The sequence below is a fragment of the Plectropomus leopardus genome, chromosome 2, assembly GCF_008729295.1.
Source record: "Plectropomus leopardus isolate mb chromosome 2, YSFRI_Pleo_2.0, whole genome shotgun sequence".
Taxonomy (NCBI): domain Eukaryota; kingdom Metazoa; phylum Chordata; class Actinopteri; order Perciformes; family Serranidae; genus Plectropomus; species Plectropomus leopardus.
The window spans coordinates 18852049-18877002 of NC_056464.1; the positions used below are offsets into that span (position 1 = coordinate 18852049).

The following is a 24954-nucleotide window of genomic DNA, read 5'->3' on the forward strand; positions in this document are numbered from 1 at the left end:
TTTGTCTTTCTCACAATCTGCATATTCAATATTTTTTTAATTCTCCACCATAAGATTTAAAGCAAAATTCTTGCATGCATCAATAAATTCTTCTATTGCTCCCTGACTTTCTCAAAGGAACTTCCAAAAACTCTGGGGGCCGGACTTTTACCAAATCCTCTGGCTGTTGCTGCAGCAATGGCAGCCGCAGCCTCCTCCAATCAACTGGCGCTACGTCCTCCTTGTCCGACCTCCCACCCTCATCCTCATCACCACCTCCTACAGGGAACACCCCTCAGCCTGCTGAGGCCCGCCCCAGGTCCCATCCGCACCACGCATGGGCCAATTCTTTTCACTCCTTACTGAGGGTGAGAGAATGAGGATGTATCAGGAAGAAGCACACTGTGAAGTGGAGGTCTGCAACCATGTGCCATCAAGAGCCAGTTGGTGTGGCTCCAGCTGCTGTTTCATTAAAATAAAAACAGTGAACATAAATATGACTCTTCATGGTGCATAGTGATGTTGCAGACCACTGCTGTTATGTTAACAGGGAGAACCAGAGATAACTGACACATCTCAGACACTTCAGAGACTGTATGTTTCCCTCCTCCCCGGTTTCCCCTCATCACTCGACTATCTGGCAATCACCAAGTACACTCTGCAGATAGTTTGAAGAGGATCTTAAAAACAAGTTTCAATCAAGCATGGACGCCTTTGAGCATCTTCCAATCTGCAACCGACTGATTATCTTCATCTAACTTATGATCCACTGTATCTGACTCAAAACCCTACCTCTCTTACGTCTTTAATGTTCATCTTTGCAAGGATTCATTACATATCTAAAGCATCAATGTTATCAAAGATACACCCACTGGGTTAGATATGGTAGTTGCCTCTGATGTTAGCTAGAATCATAATGTAGCTGTCACAGTATAGTGGATTATACCACTGTAAAGTTCTGTTTTGTGGCCTGTGAAGAGAAAAAGGTACAATTTCTTTACCATTTCTGCTGTTACTGGCAAACATTTCTCTGTACTGTATGTCTACATTTTCAAGTTCTACAAGTTCTTTATTTACCTATGTGACAGAAACAGGAAATCAAAGAGGAATAGCAAAAGATATTACGCAATGTCTTAAGTCTGCACTGATGTGTACATCAACTACATTAACAGTTTGACAAAGACTGACTTGATTTGAGGAAGTAATCTCAACTGGTACACTATGCAGCTATTAGTGTTCATTCTAATAGTCTATGTAAAATGCAGTAAGGTTGGAGAGTAAGAAAGAACAAGAGGTAACCGTCTCCAGTTAAATAGTCCCCCTGGTGATTCCCCTTATTCCCCCTGAATGACCTCTGACCACAACCATGTGCATAATGTCCCACAAAGCACATAAGTAAAAGTATGTGGTGAAAAGTCTCCATTTAAATAGCTCAAATACATTTAAGATGATGATCTATCATTTTTTTCATCTGCACCTCACTGTGCAACAAAGAAAAGGTTTCAGTGTCTTAATAGTTTCAACACTGTGAGCACAGCAGGACAATGGTTTATTTATGACTTTAGTAGCAGGTCTTTGCATTATGTGCACAATTAATTATACAGACATTCATCACAATCTCGTACAAGGAGTGCAGAAAACAGTGGAATGAAAGACACCAGCAACATGTCACAGAAGGAAAAGGACCACTTACACAGATGAGTAGATGTATGCAAAAAAAACAACATAACATTTTTGGTAGTATTATAGGCTTGTAGTGGGATAAAAATGTTTAGTTTGTCTGCTCTGCCTTGTGTGCTCCGACCCCACATGAACCCCAACTATCCCTGTGAAACTGTCATGATGGCTTGTACAACATTAGAGGCAAGCTTTAGGAAACGGAAACTGTAGCAATACTTTAAGCACTCCTGCTAACTTTTCTTGTTAACTGCAATAAAAAGACAACGTCTACATAATGTATGAATTGTTATTTAGGAGAAGTGTATTGAAAAATAACTGTAAATGTGGATTGTTTAAAAAAATGAGAAAAGATACATGTTGGGGCTTCCTTATTGTTAAATTAAAACAAAATTATATATAAAATCATTAAACTGAGTTTATGGTTGTAAGCACTGTCGACTGATTTTTTTTTCTTTTTTTCAAATGTAATGAAATATGATAACAATAAATTAGGAATCCTTGACTCCCTCAAGGCTGTCTTCAGATATTGCATTAATGAGAATGAGACTGCAAGGTAACAGTGACCTTGACCTTTGAACAGCAAATTATAATCAGCCCATCACTGAGTCCAAGGGAATGTTTGTGTCAAATTTGAAGAAATCCCCTCAAGGTGTTCCTGAGATATTGCTTCACAAGAATGAGATGGATTCCAAGGTCAGTGTGACCTTGACTTTTCACCACCAAAATGTAATCAGTTTATCCTTGAATGCACTCATATGTCTGTGCCAAATTTGAAGGAATTCCCTCAAGGTGTTATTGAGATATAACATTCACAAGAATGAGACAGACAATGTCTCAGTGACCTTCACCTTTGACCTCTGACCTCTGACCACCAAAAACTAATCAATTTATCCATGACTCCAAGTAAAAGTTTGTGTCCAATATGAAAAAAAAATCCTTCTTGGTTTTCTTGACATATTGCACTCACAAGGAGTGAGTCACAGGGACCTTGACCTTTGACCACCAAAATCTAATCAATTCATCATTGAGTCCAAGTGGATGTTTGAGCTACAGTTAAAGAAATTCTCTCAAGGCATTCTTGAGATATCATATGCACAAGAATGGGCCGGGCAGGCAGATGGACGGACAACCCAAAAACATAATGCCTCCCGCCTCGGTTATCGCCGGGGTGGCGATATCCGAGGAGAATGGGATGGAAAAATAACAGGATCCAAACACTTCAATTGTGAGATCTGTACTGTGGGAGTCACCTCATAGAGACATCATGAATTAAGTTCCGGCCGAACTCAATATCTATCTTTGTCCTTTCTCTTACTTTAAAACTGTGAGTAGGTTTTACAGAGATCTTATATGCATCCACATTTACCACTTTCCATGTATGATACAACTATCTGCCAACCATGCAATGGACTCTGGAGATTGTTTATCTCAAATCTCATCTCAAGCATCCTCCACTCTGCAACATATGACTGTATCTGACTCAAAAACCTACATCTGTATTTATGTTGTGACTGTTAATTTCTGCCATGGATCATTACTTCTGCAAGGCATCAATGTCAACAAAATGCCTATAGGTTATAGCACATATAGCTGCATTTAGCAACACTTTAGCTCTCTTCCTGTGGAAGAAAATTAGTCAGTGCACTGGTCTATATTTACCCCTGTGCACAGAAACAGGAAGTGAATGTGCAATAGACGAATGGTAAAATTGTATCTGAAAGCATTTGTCATGTTCTTATCGCAGACTCAGCACTGAAGTTACAGTAGAGAATTAAGCTCCACCGAAACACCATATCAATATCAATGTTTGCTCTCACTGTCTAAGGAAAATACAATATTTGTAAAAATAAATAAATAAATAAATAAATAAATAAATAATAACCAGAGAAACATCATGAGCAAAAAAACAAAACAATGTGCTTTGGTCTGTTCAGTGTAACTTTGGTTAATGTGCACTTAGACTGGCACCACTCACATCATCCATTCCCTGGATGATTATCTAGATTATTTCCCAAATGATCACTGACAGTAAATATGGGCCAAGCACAAAAAAAGACTGTGTCTCTGTAGTAAACTGTCTACATGAAAATTATTTATATGTAATTAATTTACATAAAATAGAAAGCCTTCTGCTCACTTAATGAAACAGTTTCAACAGCACAGCATAGAAATGTACTGCATTATAAAGAGTATAACTGCAGCAGATAGTTGCATTACATGCACATCTTTGCTGTATGAACCACATTGAGCTTGCGGCCCCAAACAATCAGCGTGGAAATACTCTTATAATATTGGCCTGTATTAATACAGTTAACCACAATCACCAGCCTGTTTCACTTTCATAAATGCGTCACAATCGTGAGGTAGTTTTCATTCTATTTTTAAAATATTCTAATATTTATCACCTCAAATTATTTTCCTTTCACGCGTACTTCAATGTTGTGATATGGTGAGTATACAACACATATCAGAGCAATGATCTAAATAGTTGATCAGGCAGATACCTGTTCTGTTTGGACAGTCCCTAGAGATTAGTGACTTTCATCATTCAGTATAGTGACATTACTAAAATATATGGATTTCACTTATACAGTTTTTTTTTCACAATTGATTATGAAAAGAAATTCTTCTGAAATGCACAAGATCTCTCTTCTCTAATTTAGACAAGAAGTGGAAAACCCAACCATACCTCACACTGTTTCACTTGTGTAAGAAAGTACTTCAGCAACACCGAGGATGCACATAAACTGTAACACCAGCAGGAAGCCAGACTTTTAATGCACCAGATCATTGCAGAGAATGACACAGCAACACATCCACAATTAGAAAGACTGGCAGCGGTCTTCAGCTTTAAGGTGGGATATTCATGAGTGCTTTGTATTAAAATAGTGTTTGCCTTGAAGATTTCAGTTGGTTTTTTTTGTTATACTGTATCTTATTATTGTTAGACTCAGGCATTTTTTTTATATAAAATGATTTATTAATTTAGAGACGTAATCCATACGCAGAATTCAGATCAGTGATGTAAACATAATCGAGATGGAAAGGAAAAAGTTTAAATGAATATGAAATAAAATTTACAGATTTTTACACAACTGTTGAAGAAAGGGAAACTTTTTTGAGATCATACTGTCCACAGAGCAGGTTTCTATTTTTTTCATTCCTTGTGTGTACTGATTTATTATGGCTAATGTTGAGGAAATATTTGTGCTTGCTGGACAATGTATTTCAGTTTACTAGAGCCATAAAAGTTTACTGGCGGTTCATTTTTTTAGTAATTTGATTTGTTAACTGAACAGTACATTTGGGAATGGGATATTGTTTTGTTTTGAGTTTTTTTTTTTTCTTTTATTTTTCCACATGCCTTGTACATGCAAGACTGGAATATGTTTGAAAAATAATTGTGTCTTGTAATTCTATGTGTGATGGGCCAAATGTTTTGACATGCCACAAGAATAAAAAATAAATAGAAATAAATCAATGAGTTAACGTACACAACATTTGTATATGAAATTACATTTGATTATCCTAAAACTGCAGTAAAGCCCTAAAGATGTTTTAAAACTGTGCTCACAAAATGTAATGAAACAAAACAATGAATAATCATATAGACGACTGCAAAAAAATACCTCTGTCAGACAGAAGTTTTTAAAAGGAAGTGGTAAGATATTTTTACCACCTGTAACTTCCCTTTTAACTTGTGTTAATATTAACAGCGGTGGGGTGTCATCCTCCACTGTTAATATTAACAGGTGGGAAGTATTGGGTTGCTGTTTGAGTTTAACTTTCCATTAGCACAATAACAAAGACGCTAATGTTCTGATTCCTGTTTGTCGACAGAATGCCAATGAACCACACAAACCAAACGGAGGATGACGTCTTCTCCTGCTACAGTCCTTCAGTCGTAGGCTACCGGTACTTTGCTGTGGTGTGGGGATGTGCTGTGACTATTACTGGTACGGTGGGGAACCTGATGACCATTCTAGCCTTCACCATAGACCCTCGTCTGAGGACTCGCTTCAATGTGCTCATCGTCAATCTGGCTGTCGCTGATCTCCTGTACTGCACCATACTGCAGCCCATATCAGTCGACTCTTATCTACACCTCCACTGGCGCAGCGGTCAGCTCTGGTGCAGCATCTTCGGCCTGCTCCTCTTCCTCTCCAACTCTGTCTCCATCATCACACTTTGTCTGGTAGCAGTGAGCAGATATCTCCTGGTAGCAAAAAGGGCTGTGTTTGAACGTGTCTTCTCTAACCGGGGTCTGATTTTACTCCTGATCTCAGCGTGGGCACTGGGCCTGGCCAGCTTTGGACCACTCTGGCCCGTTTACACATTTGTGCCACAGGTGTGCACATGCAGCTTCCATCGCACCAGGGGTCGGCCCTACAGCACCATCCTGCTGTTTTTCTACTTTTTTGTCGGCCTTGGATGTGTTGGTGCATTCTACTTCCTCATTTACAGACGTGTTCGGATCGCCTCACAAGCTCTGCTTCGCTACAGGTTCAGCCGCCGGTCCTCCAGAAAGAAACCAACTTCTTCAGCACAAGGGACTGATGACAGTGGTGTTGAGAGTGGCATGGCAAAGACATGCAGCTGCGAGGTGAGCAGCCAGGTAGATCCAGCCCAGAGTACGGATGAAATCACCAGCGAAAAGTCCTCCAAATCTGCCCAGGACACTGCCATAGCCTTAAATTCATCAGCAACCAAGTCTGACATCGTCCCAACATCACCTTCGTCCACACCTGCTCGCACCACTGCAGCCTCCTCCTCCCGCTCAGCAACATCAGGGGATGATGACGAATTCAAGCGTGTGACCCGCATGTGTTTTACTGTTTTTCTGTGTTTTGTGTTCTGTTTTGTCCCCTTCCTGTTGCTCAACATAGCTGACAAACATAACCGCGCCCCACAGGTGCTTCACATGTTCTGCGCAAACCTCACCTGGCTCAACAGCTGTATCAATCCTGTGCTATATGCAGTAATGAACCGACAGTTTCGACAGGCCTACCACGTGCTGCTCACCAGGGCAGCTGCACCATTCACCTACCTCTGGACCTGCCAGTCAACTCAGAGATCCTAAACTCCTAGAGCTACACCTGCCTAATGTTTCCCCTGATATTAACTCATTTAGATATTATATATTATTCTTTCAGTGTACATTCTGCCACTATCAAGTTTCAAGTCTCTTTTCTGTGTTACATTTATGTTGCATTGCCAACATTTCAGACTGCTCCATTTTCTTTACAATCCATTTTACTGTTTGCTTAACTTTATGTATGTACAAGATTGCATTATGTGTTATGTATGCAATAAATTCTATTTTGAATTAGCCAGTACGTCATAACCACTTGTAGTTTTCTGTGGGTGTGTTACATAATATGAGAAACCAACAGTGTTACAAAATCAGCACAGGACATTACTGTCAAACACAGCACGCCTTATTACAGCAATTCAGGAAATTACACGTGACTGTGTCTCCACTCCGTACTGCCTCCCAAATAAGCAGCAAATGCTGATAGCACATGACTAATAGTTTAAAGCATTCATGTGGGTGGAATGTGCTTGTATTTGTACTTTACTGGAACTAAAACTTTTAGTTTTAAAGAAAAAAAGGACACCTAAAACAACATGTGAAGCCCAGTTAGCATGGACTGAAAGAGCTTTGATTGGTCACCAAGTCAAAGTTTTGATAAGACAAGCCTTTAATGTATTTATACTTCTACTTATTTAGCAGTTAGCCCTTTGAAACCTGGGTCGACAGCACTTCTCTTGTGCTTTCACAAGTGTTTGAGCTACATGGTGAGATTTCTTTGAAAAACATGCGGAAAAAGGCAATGAGCAACTTGGCAAGAAATGTCCCGTACATTTTAAGAAATTAGTAGATTTAGAGGTAGGGAAAATTTCCAAGAATCTAAATTTAAAATTGTCACAACTAGACATTCACAATTATTTCAAGGAAATATAATATTCAAAGTTTTCTTGAGGTCAATTATTCATTTGCTTTCCCCGTTTTAATATTCTTTGTTTTGCTCTAATTTTACAGATTATGTTGGTATAGTTATTACTAATTTCCAGCTATTTGGGAGGGTCATTTCATCTTTCGTCTCTGATCAGTAAAAAGTGATACTTTTGTGGTACTTACATGTCAGAAGATCACCAAGGTCTACACCACATGTAAGCCACACCGCCAGCACAGAGCCTCGGTTGAAAATTAAATGTGAAGTTAGCTACTGACTGTCAGTCCTTTGACAAACGTGTAAATCATGTGAAACTGATATTAATACAATTAATTCAGTAGGGGTGTAAAACATTAAAACACCGACAAATATAATTAATGTTAACCGAGCTAACAGTTGAACAGCTAACGACTAACAGCAGCTGTTGGTTAACGTCAACGTTAGTTTAACACGTTAGCAAGTTAGCCTACTTAACAACATACAGCCAAATCACCGTGACAAACTGGTAAAGTTGTTTCTAGCAGCCTGTCAAAAACACGTTTTAAGCACCTACGTACCTTTTAGATGTTTTTCTGTCTTCGCTAACTCCCGATATAATTACAGTTGTTTGCTAATGTTTGTTGTCCCTGTTTTGTGTGGTTGTTAGCTAGCCACTTCATGCTAGGCGGAAGTCTCGCCGCTCACTGCACGAGCCGCTGGTTGATGAGGGGGAATAAAAATTTAATAATCATGTCAAAAATAAAACACACAAAACTACTCTAAAAGTTAAAGGAGAAGCTAAAATCTCAAGAGTCGCATCATTTGGTTATATTTCTAAAACTGTTTTAATTTTTCACAGAGGTCTAAAAGTTTGGTGGTGGCGAGCTGCAGCCTGAAAAGGCTGTAAATTTACATGATAAGGAAGTTGTAAATATAAAAATTACTTCTCATATTTGTTAATTTAAAACTTTTTAAGTTATTAATAAAGGGAACACACAATCACTCCCTTCCCCTTTATTAAACATGGAAACATTTTATTTTGATTTTAATGAGGTTAATATAAAAGCATATAACTTAAAGGCAAAGAAACTATATGTTATAGGTTCCTTGCGTAAAGGAAAGGATGCCATGTGCCAGTACAGCTAATCACAAGCAGTAGATGGCAATAAAAGCAACCAAAAAGGGACAAACAACAAACAAACAAACATTAAAACATACATTATGTGCAGTGCAGTCAGTGCAATATACTCTACAATACCCCATTTAAACATTTTTCCACCTGCTCACATTGTCAGTTTTATATCATTCCTTGAATGCATTATCTAAAAAGTAAAAAGACCTAAAAAAAAATCTAAATTAAATTAAAAAAAATATCATATGCAAGGTGCCTAGGACACTACTGAAGTGGTTATGAGACCAGCTAATTCAGTTACTTGTCTTTTGTCTTCAAATCACCGAATAATCATTAACACTATTTCTGCATAATAAAAGGGCAATATAAAGGTTATACTCTACTGATTTAAAAGTGCACACCACATCCACGTGCTGATAGCAAAGACTGTTTCTAATTATCTACTGTCAGGATCCGCAGAGAGGTTATCAAGTATTTCATATTAAAAAAGCAGACTATTACGTTCACAGTGGAAATGTTAAGTATACTGCAGTTTCATAACACAAATACTTAAGTAGCTAAAAGTAAAGCTGACGATGAGTGATGCAGTGGTTAGTTTAAATACAAACAACAGAGACTTATTGTAAAATGCCCCCACAAGCTTGTAGGGGCAGGCAATTCAATTCTGGAAAACCAAAATCAGACAGCCCTGAGTCATCTTGCAAGATGTCAGTGTCACCGAAGAGGTTGGGGTTGTTGAGAAACATCTGTAAATCATTCTCTGTGGCTACGACAGAGCAAGACAGCATGGGATCAGGAGGATATATCTCCAGAGGTGACTGCAGGGCATGAGGACTTCCGTCTTGTTCTGAGAGCAGAGAAAGGGAAAACAGAAAGATACTGTTTTTTTCTGTCATGGCTGTGTTTTTTTTTATTTTGCTGCTTTCACAAAAATGTAACATGCTAGACAACCCCAAAACACACAGCAGAAATTTGTAGGAACATACAGATCAGTAGAATTTCATTTGGTGCAAGATTCTCATAAAATATGTGTGGTATTTGTACTTTTTCCTCATGATCATAATGTTATTCAAGTTTTCAAATACACTTGTTTTATGTTTTTCTTTTCAGTTTGTGCAACTGGTTTAACAGCTCAAAAAAAAATGTTTCATATCTTTTGAAAACATGGGAAAAAGACTATTAGCCACTTTGCAAGAAATGTTTTCGAAAATTGCAACAACAATAAAAAATAGTAAAAGGTGACAAGAAAATGACTTGAAAATCAGCAGTGGGGATATTATAAGATATTATCACTAAAAAAGGAAAAATATCCGGAAAGCTATATTTCTAACCCATATACTTATATATTTAAAATTATGTTACAGAAAAAATATATATTTTATTTAATTTTTAACACTTAAGGTCATTTTCTTGTGTCTTTTTGTTTTTTTTACTCTTCTTTTTTTCTTTGCTTATTTTGAGGTAGTTTTCTTGTAACTTTTTTAAACTAATTTTTAGGGCAATTTCATGTTGCTCACTGCCCGAGTTTTTGACAGTCATCAAGCCAATTAGCTCAGGTTTTTATAGGGTGAATTTCCCAAAGGTCCTAGACTTTCGTTTTCACCGAAATGGTACATGGACCTGCATGAAGTCAAGCCAGATTTTTACTGGACTGAGAAGACAACAATCCCCAAATTTTTCCATGTCTGTCTTTCTGAGCCCTGAAAAATGTATCTCCCATGGATCGAACTGTCATCACTATAAGATAAGATGCTATCACTACCATAAATGTTCCTACTGATAATGTTTTCAAAAGTAATAATAACTTAGCTATCTTTGATATCATGATCGATTGTTACCTGTTACATTGTTTAACTTCTTGCTATGATCCGCTTTGATTTTACAATGTCTTTTGATTGATTTAGTGCATCCACCAAGCAAAGTGTTTAGGTTTTGAAGCATCAGAAGGAAGAATCAGAAAGCTATGAAAAGTTTATTGTGTTAGTAACAGTTTCGCTTATCACCTTCACACCTGTTAGTTTTAATATTCAGTCAAAAAGACTGACTGTGCATGTGCATGCAGTAGAAGCAGCCCACAGCCTCGTGCAATATAAATCAAACGTTGAATTTCATAGCTGCTGCCTGACATATATCTCAAGAGCATCTTCCCTACTGATTTCCTATACCGCAATGCCAAAACAGAGAGGGCGACACAGAGCTCTGTGACAGAGGGAGAGCGATTTGTTGGGTGAGGTTTTCAGCTGGGTGGGACAGCAAGGAGAGCCAGCTCAACTCACCAGCTGCCTCTCCACACAGGCCATTCACTGACTCCAGGCCTTCACCCTGTGCCATGTCAGAGGGCATGGGTGACCTAGCCTCCAGTGTGTTCCTACATGACCAATGACAAACAGTCATCACAACCAGTTGCTCATGACATTAAAAAAGGGCGCTGGTACACTGTTTCTAAGATGAAGTGAGTGCATTTTTAGTGTGAAGTTACTGTTTCTGTATAAATGACACAGAGAGAATAAAAATGCCATTTAGTATTATTCAAAGAAGCAAGATACTGTAATCCAGCCTGGAGAAAATAGATAACATACTTACTCCTTTGAAACAAACATCAGCTTGGTTTTGATGTACTTAATGTAAGGACTGTTACCTGAAAGAGAATGAGTTTAGATATGAATATATGGTATTATTTCCCAACACTATCACTATAGTGTAATTGTGCCCATTGCTACTGCAAGGCAAAACACCATTCAAATAACATTAAAGCTGGGCTGGCAGTTTTATTTTGGCATCATTGGGCAAAAATACTGTCATAAACTTTGAGTATATTGTAATTCCAGTCTGAGAAAAGACTTTTGCACGTCATCTCGGCTCTGTTTTCACGCTTTAGAGAATTTCGCCTGTGACAAAACTTTGGCAAATCACAGGTCATTTCAGAGAGATGGTGTTCCTATTGGTGGTTCTTTAAATGCAGATGTGAAAGCACAACCTTTTGGTAAAAGACTACTGATGGTGGTGGAGAAGTCAGCAGAGAAAGTTGATATTTCAGCATTGGTAACAAAAGCCTACACTAAAGAGGAACCCTTAAAGAGGGAGATGGAGTTATCAAAAGAGAGTCTAAGAGTGAGTCTGACAATAAATGTTCAGGTCGGCAAAGCCTTTCAGAGATGGAGAGAAAATGTTTCTAATGGTTTAGCCTTCTTAAAAGCAGCTAAAGGCTCACGGCTGCGGCTTCAAATTCACATTTAAGTTACTAACATTCACTTGAGCCTCAATCAGAGTGTGTCCTTCAGTTAACTCCCTGCCACTCCAGACCACTTCACTGAAATGAGAGCTTACAGCAGCTCCAGAAAAGGACTCCTAGTCAACAGTCACAGCAACCCAAATCTATGTGCAATTGTGCAATGAAATAAGACTAAATAAATCAATGTATGGGATAAACTGGGTTACTTTATAAAGTGCATACATGTGTCTGTGGTCGTCTGGTTGGAGGGGCTTAGGACAGAGAGGGGAGAGCTGCAGGAGGAGGGTGTACTTTCAAATTATGCCTTTTCCAGATTTCTGCCTACCCCAGCTTTAACAAAAAACAGCACTTGACATATAAGATGTGTTTTTCAGCAAATACACTATCCAAAAATTATTAAGCGACAAGCAAAAAGTATCAGCAAACTTGCAATGCCCTTACTTCCACTCTTCTCAGAGTAGTACTTCCCAAAAGCCTCGTCTTTAGGGGTGTTGGGATAAAGGTAAAGCAGAGGATTTTCTGGGATATTTTCAGCTTCTAAGATCTGGAAATTCCTGATGATTTCACTGAAGGGGATCTGGCACAGGTCAACTTTGGTGAAGGGCTGGACTGTCTTTACCTCCGGCTCACCTACAATAGGAAGAGGATGATTGATGAAGTGAGTTTAACTAATCTACCTGGAACCTTGTTTACCTTTGTCTACCATGTAACAATTTCAAAATATTTTAGAAACATTACGAAACGAAAATATCTCACCATTTATGGTGTTTTCCACCCAGGAGAAGGTGATTCCTCCAATGATACTTTCACTAAAGCGCAACAAGAATGTGCCTCTTTGCTTTTTCTTCAGGAGGGACTTCTCTTTGCCTTTGCTCACAAATCCCATGATGAGGCTGCAGTGCAGATAAAAAGTCTTATGTGACACACACAAATTCTCCCATTTCCCAGAAATAAAGTCATAAGATAAATTGTCCAGTATTAAACCCAGATTAAACTAAAACATACTCATCCCTCCACAGGTCTTCAAGGTATGTTTTCACCATCACTAAGATGCCATCAAACCACACCCAGAAAGTGTCAGGAGGGTTTTCCTGCAACAAGAGGTGTGGAAAAGGTCAACATTTCACACCTTCAATATATTCTTAAACAATAAACAAACAAGACTGAGAATGTACAGCCCTGCTAGCAGTTTTGGAAGGTTGTAATGCTCATCCTAACCTCTACAATGAGCAACACAATGTACATGGATGGACAGAGGTTAAGGTGCACAGCTTGTTTTTGATCCTAAACAGTTACAGTGCATTACGCGTAAAAATGGTAGCGGATGATATGAAATTCTCTGTCAGCTAAGATGGTCATGATGACTACCTCAACATGCTGATGTTTTGTTAAGTTGAGCCACGTGTGTTATCTTAGTTTACCATTTTAGGTAGCTGACATGCATATTAGCACTAAACACAAATTACATAATGGTAATGTCATTAATTTTGCAGGTATTAGGTAATTTAGACCTGGGTCTAATGCAAGAGGAAAAAATAGTGGATCGACAACAATTCATCACAGCGGGAGACCTAAAAGGAAAGTCTGCACCAAAAGTAATAGCAATCCATTTAATAGATGTGGACATTCAAACACACTCAAAACCAAACCACCAAACATCATTATGACACCAGAGGGAAAAGTCAGATGATCACCAAATTTGAAATATTTAATGTGCAGTTTAAGGTTAATCCCTGGAGCCATTCTGAAAAATATTTCCTAAGAACTCATTACCTTGCTGAATTTTGTCCATGCAACTTTGCAGTTGTCATAACTCTGCTGTTTTCCTGGTGGGATTGAAAATAAATAATGAATTATGAAACTCTCACTCACTTGCAAGATCTATAATAAAGTGTATCAAGTCATGAACCACGCTGAATAACAGTGTGCAATTTTTTAAAATCATAATCTGACAAATCAATATTAACAGTACATGAGTCCTGCTGGGTGTCATGATCATTCCAATCTAACACCATTAACACACTTGTCCCCCAGAGACACACAACAGAAATACACATAAATTAAACATCCAAGGTTTAACATGGAATCACACTTTGACCCTTTAAGATTGACACTAATGTGTCTTTTTTTATATATAGTGTTTGCTCTAAATGATACCAGAAAAAATGAATAAAGACATTTTAAAGTTTTGGCCATCCCTTGTTTAATTGGGAGAAAAAAAAGAAGAAGAAGTAATTTACCTCCTTCTTCATTGATTTAAATTTGGCACAATATGTGTTGTCAGGAGAAACTGGACAAATGTATTTCATACCAAATGGCATCAAAAAGGCCAAAGCTGAAATACAATTGAAAGTTTTTACCCCATGTTTCTAGCATTTTCTGGAAGTGTTGCAGAAACTTGAGTTATTTTTTATCTTTGAATGTTACACCAATCAGTCTTACACATGCATTTTAGTAACAAAGTCAGACCAAGGTGTGTCCTGATATTATGTTTGACTCACAGATGAATGAATTCAGCCCAATTTATAAACAGAACAACCGCTGAAATAAGCAAATACAAGCTACTGAAGCAGAACATAGATGCAACACTTACCAAAGAGTCTGTGTGCAATCATTTCCAGCTGAGCCTCATTCAGACCACGTTTAGTGGCGGAAAGAAACTGCCAGCTCAGCATCTCTCCAAACTGCGGCCAAGGGGCTGTAGGGCAGTTGGCAAAGAACATGACGTCCTGGAGAGACAGATGACATTAACACAATTATACATAATTAATTTCTTTTCTTTCTAATGCCTTCTAGGACAGATGAACTGTGAAATGCTGGGGTGTGTGTGTGTGTGTGTGTGTGTGTGTGTGTGTGTGTGTGTGTGTGTGTGTTAGTCATGGGGATCTCTCACCTTGGTGTCCAGACTGAGCAGGTTGAACCAGAGCACAGACGCCCAGGCGCTCTGCTGCTGGCTGGAGTTGGAGATGATGATCACCGGGATAGAGGAGGCCTGGGTGCCAGAGAAAATAATTTTTCTTTGTGCCATATTTACTCAAGACAGTAAGGATAATTTTGAGATGCTTAGTCTTTATACATAGACATTTTTATAAAAACAGCCATGTAGGAAACTCCACCTGCAACTCAACAGACAAGCCTTTCAGCTCGAACACAGTGTTGAAGTAGATGATGTGCAGCTCCTCAGTAACGGAAAAGGAAATCTATCAACACCACAACAGAGAGAGACAGAGAGAGAGAGAGAGATCATTATTTGGTTACACCCATCCTCTTGTATTAAGAGTTACTGAGGTAAACTATGTAAAGATTGTATCTTGGGGTTTGCCAGAGTCAACTCACATCACTGACTCCTTTGCCGCCACCTCCAGACTTCTGCTCCTTCAGAGTCTACAGACAAATACGAGTACACAAACTTGGTCAAACAGCAATCATACCACCTGAGATTAAAGACCGAATGTTGTTATTGAATTCCTCGTCTTCTAATCACTTCAGCGTAGCTGCTGGAGGCTGTTATATATGTGTACTTGACCACGTTCACAGTTAAGTGTGTGACAGATTTATTGTTCAGGTGTCAAAACTGTATCAAAGGCTTTGGATCTAATTGTTGATGAGAGTTTACTCAGTTGTAATTTCATATTTTTGTCTCTTCTCAAATTATTATCACTCACAAGATGTCTGAAGTCGGCCACCATGCCTCCACTCTGGCTCTCTGCCATGTTCAAGGCCTTGGTGTTGGTCCCCAGGACATTAAAACGCCGATATCTATGAACATACCAGGTTTAATTTAAACTAATTCTTATGAAAAGCAAAAGTTTAAACAGTTATTCTAGAATTACCATTCAATAAGGAGGCTGAAGATATATAAAACAAATACTCACCCTTTGATCTGAGGAGATTCCCTAATTTCAAGGGTGAGAGAAACAGAGCACAAAACATCATCATCCGTTTTTTAAAGTCATGAACTAAAGACTGCCAGTTTGCTGTGGCTGTAGTGAAAGTAACTCAGACTAAAAAGGAGGAATCTCACCTGTCCATGGATACGTTCACTTTCATGGAGTGATTCAACTCTGGAAACTTCACAAGAAGTCTGAAAACAGTAAATCAAGTGTAAGATTGAAGAACTTTGGAAATCTTAAGATTCTTAACAATAAAATGTGAAAAACAAAAAAAAGTAACACTCTCAGGGTTACAGTATGAAACAGAGTAATGTCGATGGATCAATAACACATTTGGTGACAGTATTATGATTTGGTGATAACTAAACAACACACAACCTTAACCTGAATCTAGTGCAGGCTGACAACAGTGACATCCAGTGGTCAAACTGTCAACAACAACACCAGGTAATACATGAGTACCCTGTTACTGGGAACACACATAACGACAGCATAACTGGCAAACTGTTATTAATTAGAATTTGTTAATTAGGAAGTTATATGACCCTATATATTTGCTTTCTAATTTGGCAAAAAGGATATTTATATGTAATTACCCACTTTACTGTATTATTTTATATGTTTGCACTTTAACTTCTAAGTTCACAGACACTCCTATTCTGTTTCAAGCATTTCTATTTTGAGTTGAAAGGCACGAGAACAACTGCAGTTACAATTAATTGTGAAAACTGCTTTGCTGATGCAAACGGTGTGATTTGCTCTTGTTATCACATCTTTTAAAAAGGTGGCAATGATAACCATTTTTTTGACTGTACACCTATTAATAAGGGTTAGGTGTAAGACTTGTTGTAACTTGTGTCAACATTGGAATTATTCAAGCTTGTGCAACCCTTAAAATGCTAGTAACACATGAACAGCAATCACAAACTACTTTCAAACGAGGCTACATTTGAACTTACAAACAGCTGGAGCAACCCACTGAAGAAGACTTTGCAGAAGAGTAGCTCAAGATACTTGTGCACTCTAAAATGTCTATGAAATGTCAGTGATCTGACATGCAAAAATATCAAACTAAGACCTGCACATGTAATTATGAAAACTGATACCGCATCATGCACTGGTCAAAATGTACAGAGGAAAAGTCTTATGGATCAAGTTACAAACATGTACCAAAAGTAGTTTCAAATAAATACAGATCATCCTACTGATTTCCTCAAGTGGCACACTGACCTGGTCTTGACAGAGAACTGGACATTTGTGCGGAGCACCAGCGGTCCTTTTCCCTGAGGCATGGATGGCTGAGTCTCAACCACGAAGGAACTTCAAAAAACAGTACAACAATAATGTCAGGAAATTTCACAAGAACTCCTGAGGGAGCAAGAAAGTGTCAGCAAGTGTGTCTTAAAAGAGAGAGACAGACCTCTTAAGTAAGTCCTTTAGAAGCGTATCTGCTCTCCTTTGCAGCGCAGGTTTTTGGGCCTTCACGGGGTCCTTGTCATAGGACACTTTTCCAACCAGCTCGTCCAGCTTACCAAGAAACTCACGCACCTGGAACAAGCACACTGCTACACAGGTGAACCTACGAAAGAGAAAAAGACATTCACACAGGTCTTAGAAAATGGGGATAAAAAATAGAATCCCTGCTGTGTAGCTGTATGCCTCCTGTTTGCCCCCCGCTCGCCCTGATCGTGGTCTGGTCCTGATTGCGCCGATGCTGTGATCTTGCCTTTGGACAACTCCCTTTCACATATGCATGAGACTGTTATCATCTCTCTCAACATCATCATAGAGAGCAATTACTAATTTCACACCTACCATTATTGTAATATGACATGCATCTGTTTCTATTATTGCTGTTTCCTTGGGTGATGTGAGGGTCTAAGGGCAGAGGGATGTCGTACACTGTAAAGCCCTCTGAGGCAAACCATGTTTTGTGATAATGGGCTATATAAATAAAACTGACTTGACTTGACTCCACCAACCACTCAAGTTGCAGTTTACTTCCGTGACTGAGCAAACTCACATGTAGCCACCACAGAAGAAGGCTTCAAATATTGATGTTGCTATAAAGAAGCTAAAAATTCTAAAATTCAGATGCTTCACGAAAATTCTCAACGTGGCAGCACAGAAGATCCATACATTCAGCACATTTTAAAGGTGGGCATCCTAGATTAGTGTCACCAATTCAGTGTCTGACCGAATGTCTCCCCCTCTGCTCCTGAGTTATGGGATTGAATAATGGCGCAAAAAGTGTTTTTGCAGAACGTTCTGGTGTCACAGTAAAGTTGACCTTTGACCTTTTAGATTTAAAAAAAAAAGTCACTTCATCATTTTATCCTATTAGATATTTCTAAGAAATGTCACAATTAGTGGATCCATTCCTGATTTATGGCCAAAAATGTGTTTTGTGAGGTTATAGTGACCTTAGACCACCAAATTCTTCTAATCAGCTGAGTCAAAGTGGACGTTTGTGCCAGATGTAATGAAAAGATTTATTAAAATGGGACAGACAACCTGAAGCCATAATGCCTCCAACCATGGCTGACACTGGCACAGAAGCATAAAAACACCAACAAATAAGGACCATGGCTGTGATACAGTAATAGTTGTAGAGGAATTAGCAAAGTATCAAATTCCAGTTTTTTTTCAGTTAATTTACAGAGTGATTACTGATCTAAATTTTACAATAAATGCCAAAGATTAAAAGTGTTGTGGAGCAGCTGGAGATGAACATACCATTTCTCTAGTTGATCCAGACAAACATTGTCAGGAGCACCAATGCAGCTTTTCTGCTGCCTCCTCTGCCACTCCACCAGCTCCTTCTTCACCAACGTTTCGATCAGGTCATCAGCTCTGTCCAGGAGCTTATTTAGGTCTGACAGAGTGCTCTATGAAGGTGATTGTATGAGAGAATAATAAATCAATAATTAGGAAAATAACTGGAGTAAAGAGATTGTGTTGTTTAAGAAATTATTGTTATTTAAACTAATGACTCCATACCTTTCTACATTCATCCAGTCTGTTGACAAGTAACTGGAGAACCTTAATTTGTTCCCTCTTCACAGCCTCATCTACCACAGCTGCATAACAGTTTCCATGAAAGACAGATCAAAAACAAAAAAAACACATATAGCTGTGATTCAGGCTACTTTATTACTCATCCTCTGAGAACACTGTCAAAACATGCAAATATAACCACAACTTCTTAATCTGCTTACCTTCCATCTTGTTGGTTTGGTATTTAAAATCAAACTCGTCTTGCTGCTCCTCCAGACATAACATTGTATGCTCCATGCACTATATCCCAAAAGTGCAGGAAAAAAAGTGAATTAACTGTAATATATTTCATCTTCAAAGCATGACAAAACAACATAAAGCAAAAATAATCTGCACCTGCACTTCATTCCTGAGGCCAGCCATTTTACGTTCAAGGTCCTGCTGGCTGCTTGTCTCCATGACTTCCTGCTCTACATGCAAAAACTGGACCTGAGGAAACAAATGAGTGGGAGGAGCAGTTAAGAGTCTTTCAGTTGTGATATTGGGTAATACTGCTGCAGTGCAAGGAATTAAGTGTGAAACTGGCAGCTAAAACAATATCACAGCTTGGTGGAAAATCTCTGCTTTTTAGCCCACACGCTGAGTCCTGTTGGGTTTTTTCAGCACATGTGGCGCTTCCTAAATTATTGCAGATACATTTTTCTGAACAAGTGAGAACAGGCAAAACATAATATTATTATGTTTTTTAATAATAAGCGGTTGTATTATCATTATTATAATTAACACTGTTATGTAAGTATGTAAGTTATGATTTAAGTTACAATACTGCAGTACATTCAGTTTTGGCAGTTGAGTACTGAGTCATGTGGGCAAAAACAGCCCAAATAGGGAAATATATTAAGTGACCATATGACAAAAAAATTGTTTGTAAGAAAAATAAGGTGACAAATGCCAATATGGGTGGAACTGTTTACATGTACATGCTGTTCTCATTCAAAAGCCTTGAGGGTGTGCCCATTCTATTGCATGTTTCATTGTGTTAATGAACTGTTGCCCCAACCTGTTCAGCCAGCTCAGCACTATGCAGAATTTCCTTCTCTTTACTCAAAAACCACAGGATTGTGTTTGCCAAGGCACACGGGTCTTCCAAGTACCTCTGTCGGGGGGGAGAGGTCAGATTGATATAAGACTCAAAGTTAAATACCTGAAATAATCAGCACACGCAAGAAAAATGGAGCAAAAACACCACAGTCTCAGAAAATATTGTGGTTTCACAATATCACAGCATTACATAGTTACTACCATCAGGTACGATGATGATTAAATGAATGAAAGCAGAAGGGGTTTTTGGTTTATTACTATAACTGAAATATGAAACCATTTTTATTAAAAGGAAGTATGTGTAGAAAGTCTCCCTTTTGAGGATAGCTAAAATAAATGTGAGATTCTGTGTCCAAAATACAGCTGCAACCGATCTCTCCAAAGACACTGTATCATAACCATTCCTCATCTTCACAGTGAATATTTACAGTCTAAAATAAAGACGTCGCTCAATGGTGCTTTCATTTTCCACAAATCTGACCTATCCATACAAACCTGAAAGTTCTGTTTATAGCGTCTAATGTTGTGCTGCAGTAAGAATGACTCTTCCTGGACAAAGCGGCTGTGTTGAATATCCAAATTCTCCAGCAGGACCTGGAACAACACCGTAGCATAGTCATAGTCCCTCGTTGCTCGTTGCCTGAAGAATAAAAAACAAGATTCAGATTGAGGTCAGACAGTTCCTCTCTCAGGTTGACTTAGAAAAACTAACGCCTGTCTTTGTAAACTCGAGGCTTGACTTCTGTGATGCCCTCTTGTTTGGTCTTCCTAAAAAAGTAGTTGGCCGCCTGCAACTGGTTCAGAGCGCAGCAGCAAGAATACTGGCAGAGACCAGACAAAGAGAGCATGTAACTCCTGTTTTAAAGTCACTGCACTGTCTGCCTGTCCATTTTACAACTGATTTTAAGATTCTCTAATTAGTTTTTAAATCACTGAATGGCACCAGCCTATCATTCAGATATGCTTCTTAAGATATTTACCTAGTGGGTCTCTTAGATCCTCCTCCTACTACTGGCCTCCTGATTGTCCCAAGGATTTTAACAAAAATCCAAGGGGAATCTGTATTAAGCTGCAGCCCAACTTTACTGAACAAGTCTGCCTGAGGCCCTGAGGGACTCCACCTCAGTGGACATATTAAAAAGAAACCTCACAACATATCTGTTTAGCCTGGCTTTTACTTTATGGTGCCTCATCATTTGTTGCCTCTGTTTGTAAGCCTTATCTTTGGTCTTTTGTATTATATAATCTCATTTTAATTTGTTCTTTTGACTTTAATTTATTTTAAACAGCTCATCTCTGTTGTTATAATGTTTGTTTTTGTTACCTGTTTTGTAACATTGCTCCGTGAAGCACTTGGGGCTGCACGATTGTATGAAAGGTGGTATAAAAATAAAATTTGGCTTGATTTGACTCACAGGCAGAATATTTTTACATAATTGTTATTCACTGTTATCCTTGAATAATATTATGTGGGTTTAAAGATATCAGGAGCTAAAGAAGATGAAAGTGCTGCCTTACCACTCCTGCTTCTCTATCCAGGCTGCCAGGTAGTGCCGTACATCCATAGGCAGAGCGTCCCTGTCATAGAGCTCATGTAGCTGCTGTGTGTATGCAGCAGGCAGCTGTCTCAGTCTGTCCCACTGAGCCATCCTGTCAGGTAAACATGCACACAAACAGCAAAACACATTTAATTTGTGTGTTTTTTTCTTTTGAAAATATTCAGGGTTTTTTTAAATGCTGAACTGACATTTAAGTATGGAGTGCTTTGCTAAAATCATCACCAAATTAATTATACAAAATGTTTTGTTCCATATTACTGAGGAAGCCAAACTCCACATTTTCCCCAAATGATATAAAGTCTTTAAATGTATTGTCCTCGATGAATCTGCATGAGTCCTTCCAGAACTTCTTGGTGTGAGAACAATGCCAAAAAACGGTGTAAGCAGTTTCATCACAAAAAGAGCAGTTTGTGTTTATCTCTCCTTATGTTTGTATGTATGAAGCATTGGGGTGTCTGTTGGGATGGCATCAAAAACTATGGTCAATTCTTTAGAGGTTACTGGAAAAATATATGTAGATAAGAATACCCTGTACGTGAGCAATAGCCCCTCTCCATTAAGCAACAGGCTCAGCAGCAGAGCCTGACTCTGAACCCATTTCTCAAGAAGCGACTTACTCTCAAAAAGTCTCTATTATTCCGTATAGGATACCTGTGGGATGATAAATTGTAGTTATAATCCAAAGAGCTAAAATGACCCTTTTATGGAATACAGACAGTTTTACAGGGGGTTTGTCTACACTGTAGTGACAGTTTACGTTGAACATTTAATGCGTGTCTCTTAAATGTAAGTGTGGCGTATCCATTAGTGTGTAATCGACACATGAACAGACAAAGTCCAGACAAGAGACGACCTGTGACTGCTGACTATGGCATGTAAAGACTCAAAGTGTTGCAATTTCAAGTCGAGACCGAGTGTACTTTATCCGTATATTAGCTTGTCTTTGGCTAGTCAAAAGCGCAGACAGGGCCAGACCCACCAGTAACAACAAAATGTACTCACCTTACTGTATGCTGACACTCCGAGTCCACTAATGTCTTATTAACGTTAACTAGCAAACTGGTATTTTAATACAGGCGCATTGCTACAGTTAGCTCCTGTTTCTGCTTTTAAAAGGCTGTAAGACAAAACAGCTTGAGACAGTACGACGGCGTGGGGTTGTTATTTCCTTCATCTGTTTTTAGTCAGTTCTCTATTTCATTGGATAGCTACTCGTCCCTCCCAAGCGGTTCTTCTCGATCTTACTAGGGGCGCCATTTTGGCTCTGACGCAGCGGGTCTGAAGGCGGTCAAGAGCCGAAATGTCTGACACTGGTCACATAGTTTCCCCGTGAGCTCAGAGCCAACCGCTCATTGGTCAACCCGGGCACATAACGGCGCGCGCTGTTGGTGCACCTTCGCGTCAATCTGTCGCGAGGGGAGCGTGGCGAGCAGAATCGAAACTTACGGCCGCGTCTGAAAATTTCCTGAGAAATGCGGTTGTGAGAGTGATGAGGCGAGCACGTGACGCACTAGTTCCAAATCAACAAAACCCCAAACAGGTTATGTGTCATTTAAAGTCCTGTCAGAGTCACCAGCCTCTGTGCCCACTGATCAGCTGAGTTCTTATCAATGAAAAGTGTTTCATGTTTAAATTAGGCTAATACTTGTATGTGCAATATAAATTAGGATTATTACTATTATTGTTTTTTTTCCCTTGTATTTTTTGTCTTTAATATTACTTAGGGGTTAGATATTTTAAAAGTATTTGTCTGTTTGTAACTTGGTTGTAAGGATTTCCTTCGATTTCAATGTTAGCTAGTCTGTTGGTATGTTCTCTGGCATTAACCTTGTTAATAAGTCTTATTGCTCTTAAAGGTTTGGTATTAGTCATATAAGTGTTGCCCCACGCCATCCCACCTTCATCCCACTTGTGCATTTTCTCATGTTACTGTATTTATTTTTGTCTTTATTTTTTTTTTTTTTGTTGTCATATATTCTATTTTATCATGTGCACAATTAAAGAGACCATAGCCCTTTAATAAATATAGCCTACTTAACACACACACACACACACACACACAAACATACCCCTTTGGGGTAAATGGGTCAAATGTAAATGTCTTTACAATGGATCTTAAACAACTCTTTATTTACACTTTAAAAAACACTAAAATAATAACTGTGGATATCACTAATCTAATGGTGGGATTTAGTTTCCTTATTCCATCAGTTCCAACTCTCACCAATAGATGTCATACTTGCCAGATGATTAGATAAATGTTTGGATGTGCTCATTTGAGAATAATTACAATCAACCCTGCAGAAACAGGTAATCCTATGGGACAGGAGAAAGTGTTCTTTAAATGGATATTTTATTTTGTAGGCTATATTTTATAGATTGCTACTGACTTTAAGTTCATCAAGCTTAATTTACTAACAAATAAAGAACTGTGGACTCAGACTGAGAAGTGCGGATTTATTTGTTAGGTAAATAAATGTGTACAGAGAGCAAAGTTCACCGGACAGCTATCAGAATCAGAAGAGGGATCATTATGCTCATTATTAATTATTCACATCTGTTTATTATTCTGATGATCTGCTGACAAACATGTAGTTTGCATCAATAATCGGCTGACACAATAACATAATAAACGGAATAAATTCTTTCCATCCATATGAGATTAACTAGTTTTGGTTGCTGTTTCCAAAATGACAAGAGGGCAAAACTCTGGACAGGTCACCTCACACAAACTCACACACACCGAGTTCTCTAAACTTTCCTGTCTTTGGAGTGTAAGCAGGAAACCACAACAGAGAGAATATGCAAATTCAACAGAGAGATGTCAGCCAGCTGGATTTAAATAGTCATTTAAATGGGCCCTTTTCACAGCAGACATAGTAACCTGTCACAGTAGTCCAAATAGTCATAGCTGATTATCGCTCTTTTGCTCTGACTCTGCTCGTTTCAAGTATCCCAGTAAGTCATGACAGTGTGTCAGCGACCCAACATGCACAATATCAGGACCCTGAAACTAAAGAAACTAAGAGGAACTCGGAATTATTTTTAAAATATAGCTACACCTTTACTTTTCCAACTGTGACATGGCAAAATGTTGCCCATAAAAAAGCCCATTCAGTCTCATAGCAAAATATCAGCCCAGTCACCAGAATAAAATGCTGGCATTGTATCAGTCTGCAAACCACAGATGTGTTATATTTGTATATTTCATAGCTACCTATCATACCAACATTTCTAAGATGATGTTATTCAGATTACATGTATATATGAGCTAGTTTCTCTTTACGAGGAAGACATGGTGGATGGCATGACTGCTAGGTGCAGACCACTGTATAAAACCAAAACAAAATTGGTATTTTTGACAAGATGTTGGGACATTTCCAGCCAAGTTTGTGGCAACCAAACCGGGATTTTTTTTTAATGAGAGGTTGGGACATTTCCAGCT

At 38.6% G+C, this 24954-nt stretch overlaps 3 protein-coding genes across 6 annotated transcripts in view; 2 read left to right on the plus strand and 1 right to left on the minus strand.

Moving 5' to 3' along the window:
• Positions 1–837, plus strand: part of LOC121961444 (zinc finger protein 385A-like) — a 39845-nt gene extending 39008 nt beyond the window's left edge. For both annotated transcript variants that reach the window (XM_042511437.1, XM_042511444.1), the window contains exon 8: positions 118–837. In XM_042511437.1, coding sequence (XP_042367371.1) covers positions 118–345 — 228 coding nt within the window. In that variant the 3' untranslated portion in view covers positions 346–837. The remainder of the gene's footprint in view (positions 1–117) is intronic.
• Positions 838–4450: 3613 nt separating this feature from the next.
• On the plus strand, positions 4451–6953 carry gpr84 (G protein-coupled receptor 84). The gene is made up of 2 exons (XM_042511455.1): positions 4451–4514; positions 5500–6953. Exon 2 carries the CDS (start codon positions 5501–5503, stop codon positions 6737–6739), a length of 1239 nt encoding a protein of 412 aa, XP_042367389.1. The 5' UTR covers positions 4451–4514; position 5500; the 3' UTR covers positions 6740–6953.
• Positions 6954–8473: 1520 nt separating this feature from the next.
• On the minus strand, positions 8474–22687 carry stat2 (signal transducer and activator of transcription 2). 3 transcript variants are annotated; one of them, XM_042503805.1, is made up of 25 exons: positions 22512–22686; positions 22127–22160; positions 21469–21600; positions 20446–20590; positions 19910–20005; positions 19246–19338; positions 19071–19149; positions 18853–18932; positions 18589–18740; positions 17273–17431; positions 17083–17172; positions 15984–16043; positions 15835–15855; positions 15625–15718; positions 15296–15343; positions 15076–15159; positions 14853–14951; positions 14553–14688; positions 13733–13785; positions 12965–13050; positions 12716–12852; positions 12401–12589; positions 11311–11365; positions 11004–11095; positions 8474–9574 (listed from the first exon to the last, which is right to left on the minus strand). In XM_042503805.1, exons 3-25 carry the CDS (start codon positions 21597–21599, stop codon positions 9345–9347), a joined length of 2409 nt encoding a protein of 802 aa, XP_042359739.1. In that variant the 5' UTR covers position 21600; positions 22127–22160; positions 22512–22686; the 3' UTR covers positions 8474–9344. The 3 variants fall into 3 exon arrangements, with proteins under 3 accessions (XP_042359739.1, XP_042359731.1, XP_042359747.1); XM_042503797.1 differs by lacking the exon at positions 22127–22160; XM_042503813.1 differs by lacking the exons at positions 11004–11095; positions 22127–22160 and having other exon boundaries at positions 9400–9574; positions 22512–22687.
• Between the last annotated feature and the right edge of the window lie 2267 nt (positions 22688–24954).